Source organism: Sciurus carolinensis, chromosome 2 (genome assembly GCF_902686445.1).
Source record: "Sciurus carolinensis chromosome 2, mSciCar1.2, whole genome shotgun sequence".
Taxonomy (NCBI): Eukaryota; Metazoa; Chordata; class Mammalia; order Rodentia; family Sciuridae; genus Sciurus; species Sciurus carolinensis.
In genome coordinates this window covers 146,309,405-146,323,594 of record NC_062214.1, presented here as the reverse complement: position 1 = coordinate 146,323,594, position 14,190 = coordinate 146,309,405, and the positions used below count along the sequence as shown (strand labels likewise).

The following is a 14,190-nucleotide window of genomic DNA, read 5'->3' as shown; positions in this document are numbered from 1 at the left end:
AGAAAGGACTAGCTTTTATTATAATAGAAGTTACTGGGTCTTACAAATTTCAGTGTTATGGGTCAATAAAGGCCATTCTTACTCATAAAGCATCCTTAGTTAAAACTGTATTATAGCAGCTTTAGAGTATTACTAGAGACAAAAACACTCCAAAAAGCAAATTCCACTTACTTTCAGATGCTATTTTCTCAGTTCCTATATGTTTCATTCGTTCCCAGGGATTCTGGTCCTTCTTTTCACAATCTTTAATGTCAAAAAGTTCTTTTTCTTCTTTTCTCTTTGGTCTCATTTTGTCATAAGTAGATTTTGAAATAGAAACTTTAGTCTGCATGAAAAAGTTGAAATATCTGGAAGTATTCAGGGAGTTTGACATTTAAAATATCTTCATCTCAGATAACTATATACATGTACATTAAATATTTCTACAAAATTAACTATATATTTCTCAGTCTTTATTTTAGGAATCCTGATATCTAACATAGTGATAATATCCAAATACATTTGTGCCTAAGGATATCAGTCTGTTGCTACTTGAATATATCAGAAAAATGTTAAATATATACATACATTTTATATGTATATAAAGTATGTTATAGTATACTTTATCACTAGAATGAGAACACATTTACTTAGTAGGAAAGGAGAACAATCTAGTATATAAATGATTAAGGATCAGAAATCTCAATTACACCAAGATTTAAAAATTTCTAATTAAATACTTATACTGCCCCATAGCTGATATGCACAAAACAATGACAAACTGTAGAAAGAAACACACGCTAAGGAATCCTCATGATTAGTAAATAACCTTACATCTTTGTCATTTTCAATATCAAGATATGATGGAATACTTTGTTGGACTGCTCTTCCATATATCCCTGATGGTGGATCAATACTTTGTTTAATTGAAAATGTATCCCCATTTTCCACAGAAGATATTACTGGCTGGCTGCACGTTGCTGGTGCTGAATTTGGACTTCCAAATACACCTGCAATCAACCAACCATTGAATATCATTAAGTATTTATGTAATGGCACTCTGGATAACAAAGTTTGAGACAAGATTCTTGCATTCAACAAGCAAACAATATAGTAAGAAAGACATGTTAAACAATTATAAATATACAAATAAATAAATATCCTAACAGGACAATAATATAAGAGGTGACAGAAAATAGTTCATGATACTATCAAATGAGAACTGCATACTGCCAAGTGCAGAATTCTTAGGAAGGTTCACAGGAAAGTTGGTGTGAGCTGGGTATTTACAACAATTTCAAGAAGCGTGGATTTAAGCTGGGATTGGAAGACGTACTGGATTTGGGGACACAAATAAGAAGATAGGAAATGCTATGAGATGGGAATATTTAGATGCAGAGCTGAACTTTGTGCATGGTACAAGGCAAACAGAGGAATAACAGGAAGTAAGTCTGCAAGAATAGGTTGCAGATGATCTGAGAGGGGTCTTAAATTATTCTTATGAGACTATCAAGCAAAGAAATGAGAAAATATTTCCAAGAATTTTATTCTTTAATTCTATTTCATTATGTTGAACAAAAAGACATATGCCCCCAAAGCATATGACACATTTTTCAGTTTAAAATAAATTAATTTAAAAAAGATATTGGCAATTATGTTGTTCAAAGTTCTCCTAGCCCCATAAAAAATACAACAGGATTTAATTTTGATTTGTCTAGACTCTATGGGAGATAAATTATACCGTTCACTAAGCTGATAAAGACTGCCATCTGAATTTAAATTATGCCAAAATTCTCATAGCTACCCTAAAACTGTCTTAGAAGTACCTTGTCTACAGCTGTCACATAATATATCTTTCTGAAAATTTTGACATGAATTTACTATAATTTGGTAAGAGAATAGAAATGAGAAGGAAAGTACTGACTTTAAATTCTTTCCATTTAATAACTCTTGTTTTGTTTGTTTTTGTTTTGCAGTGCTGGGGGTTGAACCCAGGGTCCTTCATGTGACAGACAAACACTTAACCACTGAGCCACAAACCCAATCCTCAATTTAATAACTTAAAAAGTTCTATTTAATACTTGAATTACTCTCTATTGTTCATTGACATGCTTTCCTTATGTCTGAAGAACACAAACTATTAAAAAGCTAAATAACTCTGAAATACCTTTTCCAACAACTACTACTGAATCTTCTGATAAGGTATTTGTGGATGTGAAGTCAAAAGTGGAAATTTGCTGTAAATTTGCTGATGACCTTGAAAATCCTAAAAAAGAAAGAAAAAACAATGAAAAAAAAAAAAAGGCTTACTTAGTACATAGTATTTTAGGATATTATAACATGATCTTTTAAAATTGAAAACTTATTACATACAAAAAATTTATAATTTATTTAATCATAATGTTAATTCAATAAATATTTATAATTAGAATATCTAGTATGCACTAGCCACTAGAAAGAAAAGAAATCCTTCTTCCCTTAAGGAATTTACACATAGCAGGTTTAACAGTGGGAGAAAACATGCAAATAATCACAGTATGAGAGAATAATCATGAAGGAAATAATTTAATATCCTAAAGCAGAGCAACTCAATCTCACAGCAATCTGTACTTTTCTAGGTTAACTTTTATTATCTCAGTTTCTCATTATTTACTTAATTATTCTTTCTCCTACTAAATTGTAAGCTCCATGGGATAGGACCTATGTCCAGTTTTGATTATCATTCTTTCCTGAAGCCTTGTATAGTGCTTGTCACAGAGTAAGTATTCAATAAATATAAATTAGATATATGTATCAAAGCAGAAAAAAATGAAAAGCAAAATAAAATTAATTTAGGGTCTAGGTAAGAAAAGCAGTTAACTGTTTTTGATATATTTAATTGGTAAATGTAACCAAATAACTGATTTTTTAAAACTTAGGTTCATAAACTGTTTTGCTAATCTGCTAAGTCTAATAGGCTTGCTCTGGTTTTGTATGAACATAGCAGAGATTAAAGAAAGAAACCCATGTAGGTAATCATTTTCCACATATTCTTTTTTTTTTTCCATGGTGCTGGGGAATCTAACCGAAGACTTTACACAGCTAGTCAAGTGCTCTACCACTGAGCTACATCCCCAGTCTCACATATTTCTTCTTAAGTAATTTGGAATAACCAATGAGTGTGCACTCTTATACCACATACCAGCTAACAGAAACATTGACTAGCATACACACACACACACACACACACATACACACAAATGTTCTGTGACAAAGGGATGCAAAAATCATAGTAAATGAAACAATTTGCTCAATAGTCCACTAATACAATATATGTGTTCACACACACATATATTGTCAAGAAATAATTGAATAATTAGACAAGTCTCATAAGGAGAAAATAAGGACACATTAAGAACTTCATTTCTAAGATAAGCTGACAATTTTAATGTGCTTTTTTTTACACTATATTTTCTTCTAAAAAGAGATTTTAAAAGAAATATTGCTTATTGTCTCAATTCCAAAGGTAAAGAAAAATGTGTTTAAAGGCTTCTTTGCACACAAATATCCTCATATAATCTTTTGTCATTTCTAATTCATTCAAATACAGAAAGAGAACATATTAACTCATGGTTGCTAATACTCTAAGCATCCATCACTAATTACTTTCTCAAGTCATTAACTGGACTCCAGGATATTATGTAGAAAATGGGCACGTTCAAAGCGAATGCCAATAGAGGAAAGGAATGGGAAAAGGAAAAGGTGGTTCTAAGAGCTAACCTTAAAAAAGTCTGAGGTTTCTTTATTTTTGGGGGAGTGGGTACCAGGGGTTGAACTCATGATTTGACAAGGGGCACCTGACCACTGAGCCACATCCCCAGCCCTATTTTGTATTTTGTTTAGAGACAGGGTCTCACTGTCACCTCAGTTTCGCTGAGGGTGGCTTTGAACTCTCAATCCTCCTGCCTCAGCCTCCCAAGCTGATGGAATTACAGGTGTGTGCCACCACACCTGGCCTGAGGTTTCTTCCATTTGAAGCCAGGTGCAGTAGCACCTGCCTGTAATCCCAGTGACTCTGAAGGATGAGTGAGTAGGATCACAAGTACTGGGCCAGACTCAGCAACTTAGCAAGACCCTGTCTCAGAATAAAAAAATAGAAAGGGCAGCAGGTATAACTTAGTGGTAAAGTGCCCTGAGTTTAATCTCCAATACCATAAAAAAAATTATTTGGCTACATATTGCCAATATTTCTTTTGGAAATCTTTGTATTCTGTTCAACACTGTATTCATTATTTACTTTTACCTGATTATTTGAGCATGTACTTTTTGAGTGATTTTGCCCACTTCTACACTATTGGTTTTAACTGGCTAATCACCATTTCATTCATTTCATAAATGGCAAATGAACAGATTTCTATGCAAAGCATATTGAAAATATAAGGATAATATTATTACTCATAAGAAACATAATTTAATGTGGAAGATATAAACTATACATAAATAATTAATTAGAAGGTAATGTGAGTGAAGAGAGGAAAGAAGACTATTTCAGACTAAAAAAGTAAGCAAAAGTTTCTAAAGAAGTAGCTTTTAAGCCAATAGTCAATAGTAGACATGAACTGAACACATTAAGAGTTGGATAGGGCATATAGGCTTTGCAATTCCAAAGTAAGAAAAGCTATAGTATTAAGAGTGCTAGAGTATAGGGCATGCAAAGAGGAATGGTAAGGAAAAGCAAAAAAGTTAAACAGAGGCAACATGATTATAGGTCTTTTTTTTTTTTTTTTTTTTTTCTTTTGGTACCAGGGATTGAATGCAGGGGCACTAAACCACCAAGTCATATCCCTATCCCTTTTTATATTTTATTTAGAGACAGGGTCTCACTGGGTTGCTGAGGGCTCACTAATTAACCATTCTCCTGTCTCAGACTCCTGAGCTGCTGGAATTACAGGCATATGCCACTGTGCCCATCTTATTATGAGTCTTAAAAGTTGTGCTATAGAATAGGAACTATATTCTATGGTTAACAGGGAACCACTCAAGATTTTCAATATGGAAGAGATGATCACTGTATTTTAGAAAGATGATTCTGGAAGCATATGCAGTCTGAATTAAAAAGGGGTAAAAATTAGAGACAAAACTGACTCAGAGGTACTGTAATTTTATAGGAAGAGGTAGCAGATGGCCAAATCACACCATGGTTGAGATAAAATTAGGCTGAGAAGAAACGGTAGGATGGACTACTGCCTAAACATAGAGGTAAGGAGAAATAGACAACTATGACTATAAAGTTTTGTCTCCACAACTAAGAAATCAGCAATGCTATGGAAGAAGAACTGGTCTAGAAGTTTGGTTTTGAACATGTTTGCTATTAAAAAAATTAATGAGTATTTTTTTTAGTATGAGTTAAGTATTTTTGTCTTTGATTTTATTTACATGAAAAATAAAATATGTAAGTAAATATGAAAAATCCTATAACTCTTCTATAAAAATAATAAACAACTTTTTGCTGCCACACACAACAAATGCTAAATTATATCTTAAATTTTAAGAAATTTACAAAAAAAGGAAGAGTTTATAATCAAGTTCTCATACAATATGCCACACACACAAAAAAAAATATGTCCTAACATGCCTGATTACCTGCATGTAAATGATTAAAGATTGTTTCTGATAAAGTACAGAAGTTGATCTTATCATGACCACAGTTACTACAGAAAAAAATGACAGTCCAGTACTTATTTATTTTAGATTACTAGGTTTAAATACAGAGGATTTCTAATTACTCTATTAAAATATTTACAACCTTAAAATCACTTCTTTTGTCCCCTAAAGGTAATTTTTTTTTTTTCTTTTGCGGTGCTGGGGATTGAACCCATGGCCTTGTGCTTACAATGCAAGCACTCTACCAACTGAGCTATCTCCCCAGCCCTAAAGGTAATTTTTAACATGCAGTTTGTATCAGAATCTCTTAAGAAATGGATAAAGTAGTCCTGGATGTACTAGTCATTAATTTAAAAACACAATTGCTAACAAATGGTTAGTGGTAACAAAGAAGATCTTTCCCAGGTTCGACCACAGGGAAATTACATTCTTGTTGCCACAGTTTTACTCCATGGTTACAACCTAACTAGACATTTGGGAGTAATTTACTCACATGATTGCCTCCACCTTATTTGAGTGGAAAAATGTCTTATAAAAAATTATGTGTGTGTGAGAGAGAGAGGACGTGTGGGTACTTGGCATAGAAGTCAGGAAGGATTCCCTAGTTTTAACTCATGGGCAGTCCCTTCACTAGTACCTTAGGCAAGTTCATAAACCAACACAAACCTGTGAATTCTTCTAGTCTTCAAAATTACTTAAGCAGTGCATCAGCAGAAGAGTAAAATGAAAACCTCAAAAGTGAGAATTCTCAGTTAATTTTTTCTTTATTGGCATGGTTAGGGAGAATTCTGATGTAGCGATATCATATTTTAAAAAATTAATTCGTCATGAAATTTACTAACCTTTTGTATGCTTATGTCTTGGGTTTTCCTTATTTTGTATTTTTAAAGCACTAGGTAAAATGTCATGTGACCTATCATCCTCGAAATCACCACATATAAGCCCATAGTTCATACGTTGGCCAATTATGCTTACACTGGATGTTGTAATCCCTATGAAATAAAATAATTATTTATTTAAATAATTTAGGTAATGTTATATAATAGGTACAAATCTCTCTAAATCTATCTTGCCTTTAACCTTTTAAAAAGGCTAGTAACATACTAGAAATTATAATAATTAAAAAATTTATCACATTCTAAATCATGTAATACTTTTTAATCTTACTGAGAGATAAAACTATTATAAGTTATACTACAATATTTCTTAAAATGTTTTAAAAATTGCAATGAAATATAAAATGTTATACTTGATAATATATATGTTTAAAAATATGCAAGCATTTAATACTTAAAAGACACTTTTACTGGGCATGGTGGTGCATGACTGTAATCCCAGTGACAGAGGAAGCTAAGGCAAAAGGATCACAAGTTAAAGACCAGCCTCAGCAACTTCATGAATCCCTGTTCCAAAATAAAACTTAAAAGAGTTGGGGATGTAGCTCAGTGGTACAGTGCCACTGTTTTTAATCCCCAGTACTACCAAAAAAATCCATTTAACTTTACATTAAAATTTGTTTTGTTATCCAGAATTTTAAAACAGTGACCTGAAAAAGTATTCTTCATTCCTTTCTTTTCTCCTATTTCCATGTAATGGGTCTGTATTGGTCTGGTTTGTGAGGCAGGGAAATACATAGTGATTAAGAATTCAGTATCTGGAATAATGGCTTCCTTGTTTTATTTTTTTATTTTACTTTTTTGGGTGCTAGGGATCGAACCCAGGGCCTTGTATTTACAAGGCAAGCACTCTACTGACTGAGCTATCTCTCCAGCCCTGGCTTCCTGGTTTTAAATCATAGCCCTGCCACTTAAAACTGCCGGGGGGTGGGGTGGTGGTGGGGGGGGTGGGGGGGTGTGCTGGGCAGATAGCTCAGTTGGTAGAGTGCTTGCCTTGCAAACACAAAGCCCTGGGTTCGATCCCCAGCACCAAAAAAAATAAATAAATAAAATAAAATAAAAAAATAAAACTGCCGAGGGAACCTAGACAAGACACTTAACCTTCTATGTGAAATGGAGATAACAGTAAAACTTTTCTAGAGCTGTCATCTGGATTAAAGTAAGAAAACAGCATAGTACCTACCTAGAATATTATAAATACCTAAGTATTATTATATCCCTAATTAAAAATTAAAACAAAACTCTCTTCTATTCCTTCTAAAAAATAACAACACTTTAAATCTACGTTTGTTTAAACTAACCACTCTACATTAATGCTTTTCAGCTCTTACAACCACAAACTGTCTGAGCAATATTTTTTTTTTCGATGCTGGGGATCGAACCCAGGGCCTTGCAAGCACTCTACCGACTGAGCTATCTCCCCAGCCCTGAGCAATATTTCTTGAGTCACATTTTTATATGTAGCTTGTCCATAAATCATTGAGCAATAATAAAAGATTATTTTTTAAAATGTTATTTTTTAAAAAACAGGATAGTGGGGCTGAGGGTGTGGTTCAGTTATAAAGTGCTTGCCTGGCATCTGTGAAGCACTGGGTTCCATTTTTAGCACCATATATAAATAAATAAATAACAGCCATCAATAACTAAAATGTATTTTAAAACAAAAAACAGGATGGTGGAGAGAAGAGGTAACTGATGGCAGCTGGACTAGAAAGAACTGTGGAATTAGAAGGTATCAGGTCAGTTCACAAAAATAAGCTTCAAAAATATCTGATATTAAATAATAGATAACTTCTAGAATTAATATAGATATCTCTAAATTCTTAATTTTGACAGCCCATAAAGCAAGACTTATAAAGATTCTGGTTTTGGGTGGAAATGCTTTCTATTAATAGACTATATTACCAGTTTGGGAAAAGTTTACTCTAACATCATTCAGAAAATTTATCATAATTTACAGTAAATTTTTGTATAATATGTGTGGAAGTCTTTGGTAGAAACACTGTTGTAAAGACAGACTGGATTTAGAATTTTTACATAATTGATGTTTTCATTTTTACCTTTGTTATGCTTTGAATGTGAGGTGTCCCCCAACAGCTCACATGTGAGACAATGCAGGAAGGTTCAGAGGAGAAATGATTGGGTTGTAAGAGTCTTAACACAATCAGTGAATTAATCCCTGATGGGATTAACTGATGTGATAGGGTGTAGCTGGAGAAGGTGGGAATTGGAACGTGGCTTTGGGGTATATATTTTGTATCTGGAGAGTGGAGTCTCTGATTCCTAATGATGCCAGCTGCTTCCCTCTGCCACACTCTTTCATCATGATCTTCTGCCTCACCTTGAGCCCTAAGGAATGGAACCAGCCTTCTATAGACTAAGACCTTTGAAACAGTGAGCTCTCAAATAAACCTTTCCTCCTCTATAACTGTGCTGGTCAGATCATTTAGTCACAGCAGTAAAAAAATTGACTACAACAATCTTCAAATGGTCTTTATTCTGGGCATTATTATTTTTATGTTTTGCTACTGAAGCCAAAATAAACTTGTAGGAATCACTTGTTTACAGAAAACAACAAACCCAAATTTATAAAATTTTAAACTACTAGCAATTTAACAGTTTGAGAGAATGTTAAATTTAAGAATATCTCAGTGAATTCAATGATGGCAATGCTTCCAAAATATGATCCTAGAAATTTCTATTACTTGTTAAAAGCACAGATTTCTAAACAAGATTAGGTATGAGATGAGGTCTCAGAATCTACATGTGTTGCATGTACCCTGGTGATTCCTAAGATTAAACAAGTTTGAAAAACACTAAATATTAGGCAAGTTTGGGGAACCCTGAATACTACATTAGAAGTATATACTACTATAGAACCAATCATTCTATTAAATGAATCCCAGGGTCCTACAATTAGCATCAGAGGGGAACTCAAATTCAGGGTTTTTTTTTTTTTTTTTTTTACTTTATAAATTTTTTATTGTTTAAAATATTTTTTAGTTGTAGTGGTCAGTGGTCTTTTATTTTATTTATTTATTTTTATATGGTGCTGAGGATCAAACCCAGTGATTCACACATGCTAGGCAAATGTTCTACCTCTGAGCTACAGCTGCAGCCCAAATCCAGGTTTTAAATGTACTCTTTTCCAAATTCAAAGTTACTCTTCCAAAAGATAGTTCCATTTTTGCAAATTAGATATAATAAAGCAATCAGATGTCTCTTTGATCTTAAATATATTTAAAATGAGGACAAGTTTCAAATCTTTTTTTATATAAAGTGTGAATATTATTATTATTAAATATCAATTTGGGATTTAGCTGTGGTCTTTCAAACATATACACTGATCTTATGTGTAGAGTAGTTACCTCTTTGCTAACCACTAGCTTTGTGCAAACCAGTAAACTAAGCACACTTGGCTAAGTCCGGCATTCATGATATGACAGGTCTGAGGTAAGTAATCAGAGGGAACTACTCTCTGGGAATCATGAATCTGAGAGTAGAAGGAAAATAAAATAATTCCAAAACCATTATAAAAGATGTCAGTGCAAAATGTATCACAAAAGAGGTAATAGTCAATCTTGTTTATAAATTAGGGAAGACTTCCCAGAGTAAAAACAAATGAACTTCTTTCACTGCTGAAAAGGGTGTGGTGTAGATTCCACATATCATGCAGAAGAAATAATATGTGCAAGAGCAAAAGATGGGAAACACAACTGAAGGTAGTCTGATTTATCTGGAGCATGAGATACAGAGAGGAAAGTGAAAAATGAGATAGGATAGGTGTGCAGGAACCAGTTCACTGAAGAATGTCCTAACGGACTTTTGGTTGGCCAATATAGTCAGTTCTGCATTGTGGGGAATGGACTATAAGTGAATTAAACTGAAACTAGGGAGAAAACTTAGGAGGCTAAGTATGTTAAGGAATGAGGACAAGTATTAACTAAAGCCATAGTAAGACAGAAGAAAAGGAGATAAAATCAGGACATATTTAAGGGCAAGAAGTTAAAAATCTTAGTAAATGATCATATTTATGTACAGCTCTTTAGAAAGGTAATTAAAGGAGAAGTATCTTCAAAGTTAAACATTTTAGCATTTTAGCACTGAGATTGTATGAAAATAAATATAATTTGTTAAAATTCATTTATAATTCAATGGTTTTTTTAATCATAAAGAATCAAATGCAGATTCCACTCCAGATAGATCAGAGTCCAAATATTTTTTAAACTGATAACTAATTGTTAATTTTTTTCCTGAAAAGTGATATTATAAAAAGTTAGAGATTTCCAAGTTAGTTCACAAAATTCTTAACAAAACACATATATGAACATACCTAGTTCATGTGTATCCACATGAACCACAAGTTCATTTTAAAAATAAATTTTAGCCAGATACAGTGGCACATGCCTGTAATCCCAGTGACTTGGGAGGCTGAGGCAGGAGGACTATAAGTTTGATGCCAACCTGGAAACTTAACAAGACCCAGTCTCAAAATAAAAAAATAAAAAGGACTAGGGATGTAGCTCAGTGGTATAACACCCATGGGCTCACTCCCAAGTACAAACAAAAACAAGAACAAAAAACAAAACAAAAAAAAAAAAAAAAAAAAATTTACTTGTAATAACTAGTAACTAGGTAAATACTGTTTTTAAAGGAAATTTTATTTTGTGATGGCCGGTGGTTTTCTATGTTGTGCATTAGAATCATCTAAAAGCGCTCAAAATTCTGACAGTCAGGTATCAATTCATAACAACTAAATTTTCAAGTGTCTGGGTGGGGGAGCCAGGCATAGGTATATCTATGGACTTAGAAAGAAATTAATGATTCAGATAGATAAATATTTTTCTTTCAAAAATAATATAACATTTACCCTTGCCTAAATAGCCTTTTAAGGAGTTTTAAATAATTTACTTGTAATTGATAACAACAAAAATTCTAAATCTGAAATTACTTGCTATCATTTTTGACATCATTTAAAAATCATACATTTTATAAATCATGTTTATAAAACATTCATAGAATACCTGCACTGGGGCTTTGTTCAGCAATATGAGAGTTTTTATTCTTTGCAGAAGAAAGTCTTGTTGGACAAGGTTTTGATCCAAATGTTGGAAATATGTCTGACCTACAATGAAACAAAATAATTCCATAAACATTTGATTTATAGTTGTCCAATACTCAGATAACATATTTTCTATTCTTTTATTAACTCAATAAACTTTTAGATAATTAGGCAGTAAAGGAGTATGAAAAATAATGGCTACTACCATTAGTTCATCTTTTAAACTTCCACCTTTTTTTTTTTTTTTTGCAGTGCTGGAGATTGAACCCAGGGCCTTGTATTTATGAGCACTCTACCAACTGAGCTATATCTCCAGTTCTAAACTGCCAACCTTTTTAACACATGGCTCATTCTTCATTCATGAGAAGACTGTCACAGGAAATGACTCATCGAATTGTACTGCATTATCACTGGCTAAGTCTAAAAAAACTGATCCATTAATCTATTCCAAAACCAAATCAAATTGTCTCCTAATTATCTAACACACTATCTACCATCCTACCTAGGGCAAAAATAGAGAATTGACTATCTTATAAACAAGAGATCAGCAACAAGTGAGCTTGCAATTATTACTGTTTTTTTTTTTTTTTTTTTTTTTTTGTATTGTAGGGGAAGGCTTACTGGGGATTGAACTCAGGGGCTCTCAACCACTGAGTCACATTCTGTTTTGTATTTTATTTAGAGACAGGGTCTCACTGAGTTGCTTAGCGCCTCACTTTTACTGAGGATGTCTTTGAACTCTCCATCCTCCTACCTCAGCCTCCCAAGTGGCTGGGATTACAGGTGTGCATGACCACACCCAGCCCAAATATTACTTTTTAAAGATTATATATTTTTCTAATTTTTAAAGATTTGTTTCAATTAGTTATACATGACAGCAGAATGCATGTAGGCACTTTGATATATCTTTAAGACTATTTATTGCTATACTTTCCTGATATTTGTTTTATTTAATAAAGAAATCAAACTTTCACTATTAAAGGATATTAACTCAAGAATAATTATAATATCATACACCAGTAATGGATATTATAATCAAGAGATTTTACAAAGAATTTCAATTAGTAGTTGAGTAGGCATATTTATCATGGGGCTTGGGTTTTTTTTTTTTTTTTTTTTTGCAGTGCTGGGGATTGAACCCAGGGCCTTGTGCTGGGGATTGAAATATCATGGGGCTTGGTGAGAAATCAGTGTTAAATATTTTGAAAGAGTAAATTCTCTAGTATAAATTTGAAATATACATTTTATTGAGTGCATTCAACAACTTTTCCTTCACAGTTCACCTAAAGATAAAAGTCTTGCATTAGTTAGTAGTGATAAAAGTCTTGCATTAGTTAGTAGTGGTTTTCTTTGGTCATGACTCTTTTTTTTTTTTTTTTTTCTCTTTTTATTTTGATACAGGGTCTCAATAAATTGTTGAGGCTGGTCTCAAACTTTTGATCCTCCTGCCTCAGCCTTGAATCACTGGCATCACAGGGGTACAGCTGTGCACCTGGCTTTTGGCCATGTCTCTTAATGAAGGCTGCACGCTGGTTAAGAATAATTATTCTAAGTCAGATAGATGTGGAAATCCTAAATTCATAAAAAGTAATTCAGTCAGCCAGACGCCGTGGCATGCACCTGTAATCCCAGTGGCTGAGGAGGTAGAAGCAAGAAGATCTCAAATTCAAAGTCAGCCTTAGCAATTTAATGAGGCCCTAAGCAACCTGGTGAAATCCTATCTCAAATAAAAAATAAAAAGGGCAGGGAGGTGTGCAATGGTTAAGCACCCCTGGTTTCAATCCCTGGTTCCAGGAAAAAAAAATTCAGTCCATAAATGAGGATGTGGTGAACTTCCTTCTTACATAATTTAACATTTGAAGAGAATAACTCTTTGAGACAATGTAGGAAATACTGAATTTTAAGTGGTGCAATTTTATAAAGTCAACTTTATTTCCCAAATAGGTTTCAAATTATTTACATGATATTGCAACTGCATAAGTACACAATATTTAGTTTCATCTTCATGGAAGATAAAGGAAGGACTTTAGGTCTAAAAGTTAAATATTTCCAGTTAGAAAAAAAATTTCTAAGCACAAGTATTTCTTTATTTAAGTTTAAACTGTGAAGGAGAAATTCATGAGAGAAGATATTTCTAAGACTAGGACACAAAATTTCAGTTTAATTCTTTGAATTGCTGAAAAATAATTCCTATTTGTATTAAAGTTATTAAAACACCATCTCTTCTTTGATTATGCAATCTCTACCTATATTTGTCAGAGGCTCCAGTTCACTGACGTGAAAATAATTTTAATTTAATTTCAAATATTTACTTCTAATAGCTGTATATAAACAAGATTCAGGTTAAAATTGAAATAAAATAAAGAACTGACAACATAAAATGTTAGTAATAATGTGAAACAAGTATAACTCTCACACATTGCTGACGCTAAAATCATACAACCATTTTGGAAAACTGTTTTTTTTTTTTTTTTTTTTTGCAGTACTGGGGATTGAACTCAGGGCCTTGTGCTTGTGAGGTAAGCACTCCACCAGCTGAGCTATCTCCCCAGCCCAGAAAACTGTTTTGTAGTTACTCATGTTAAAAATATATCTACCTATGCTGTAGCA

The 14,190-nt window shown here is 33.0% G+C and overlaps 1 protein-coding gene across 7 annotated transcripts in view; it reads right to left on the bottom strand.

Moving 5' to 3' along the window:
- The window catches only part of Togaram1 (TOG array regulator of axonemal microtubules 1), an 88,098-nt gene that overhangs the window by 26,763 nt on the left and 47,145 nt on the right, over window positions 1-14,190 (bottom strand). For 5 of the 7 annotated variants that reach the window (XM_047539628.1, XM_047539632.1, XM_047539629.1 and 2 more), the window contains 5 exons: window positions 11,543-11,643; window positions 6,465-6,614; window positions 2,147-2,245; window positions 814-989; window positions 172-325 (listed from right to left, as the gene is read on the bottom strand). In XM_047539628.1, the coding sequence (XP_047395584.1) occupies window positions 172-325; window positions 814-989; window positions 2,147-2,245; window positions 6,465-6,614; window positions 11,543-11,643 (680 nt within the window). The remainder of the gene's footprint in view (window positions 1-171; window positions 326-813; window positions 990-2,146; window positions 2,246-6,464; window positions 6,615-11,542; window positions 11,644-14,190) is intronic. The other 2 variants (XM_047539630.1, XM_047539631.1) reach the window with 1 other exon arrangement.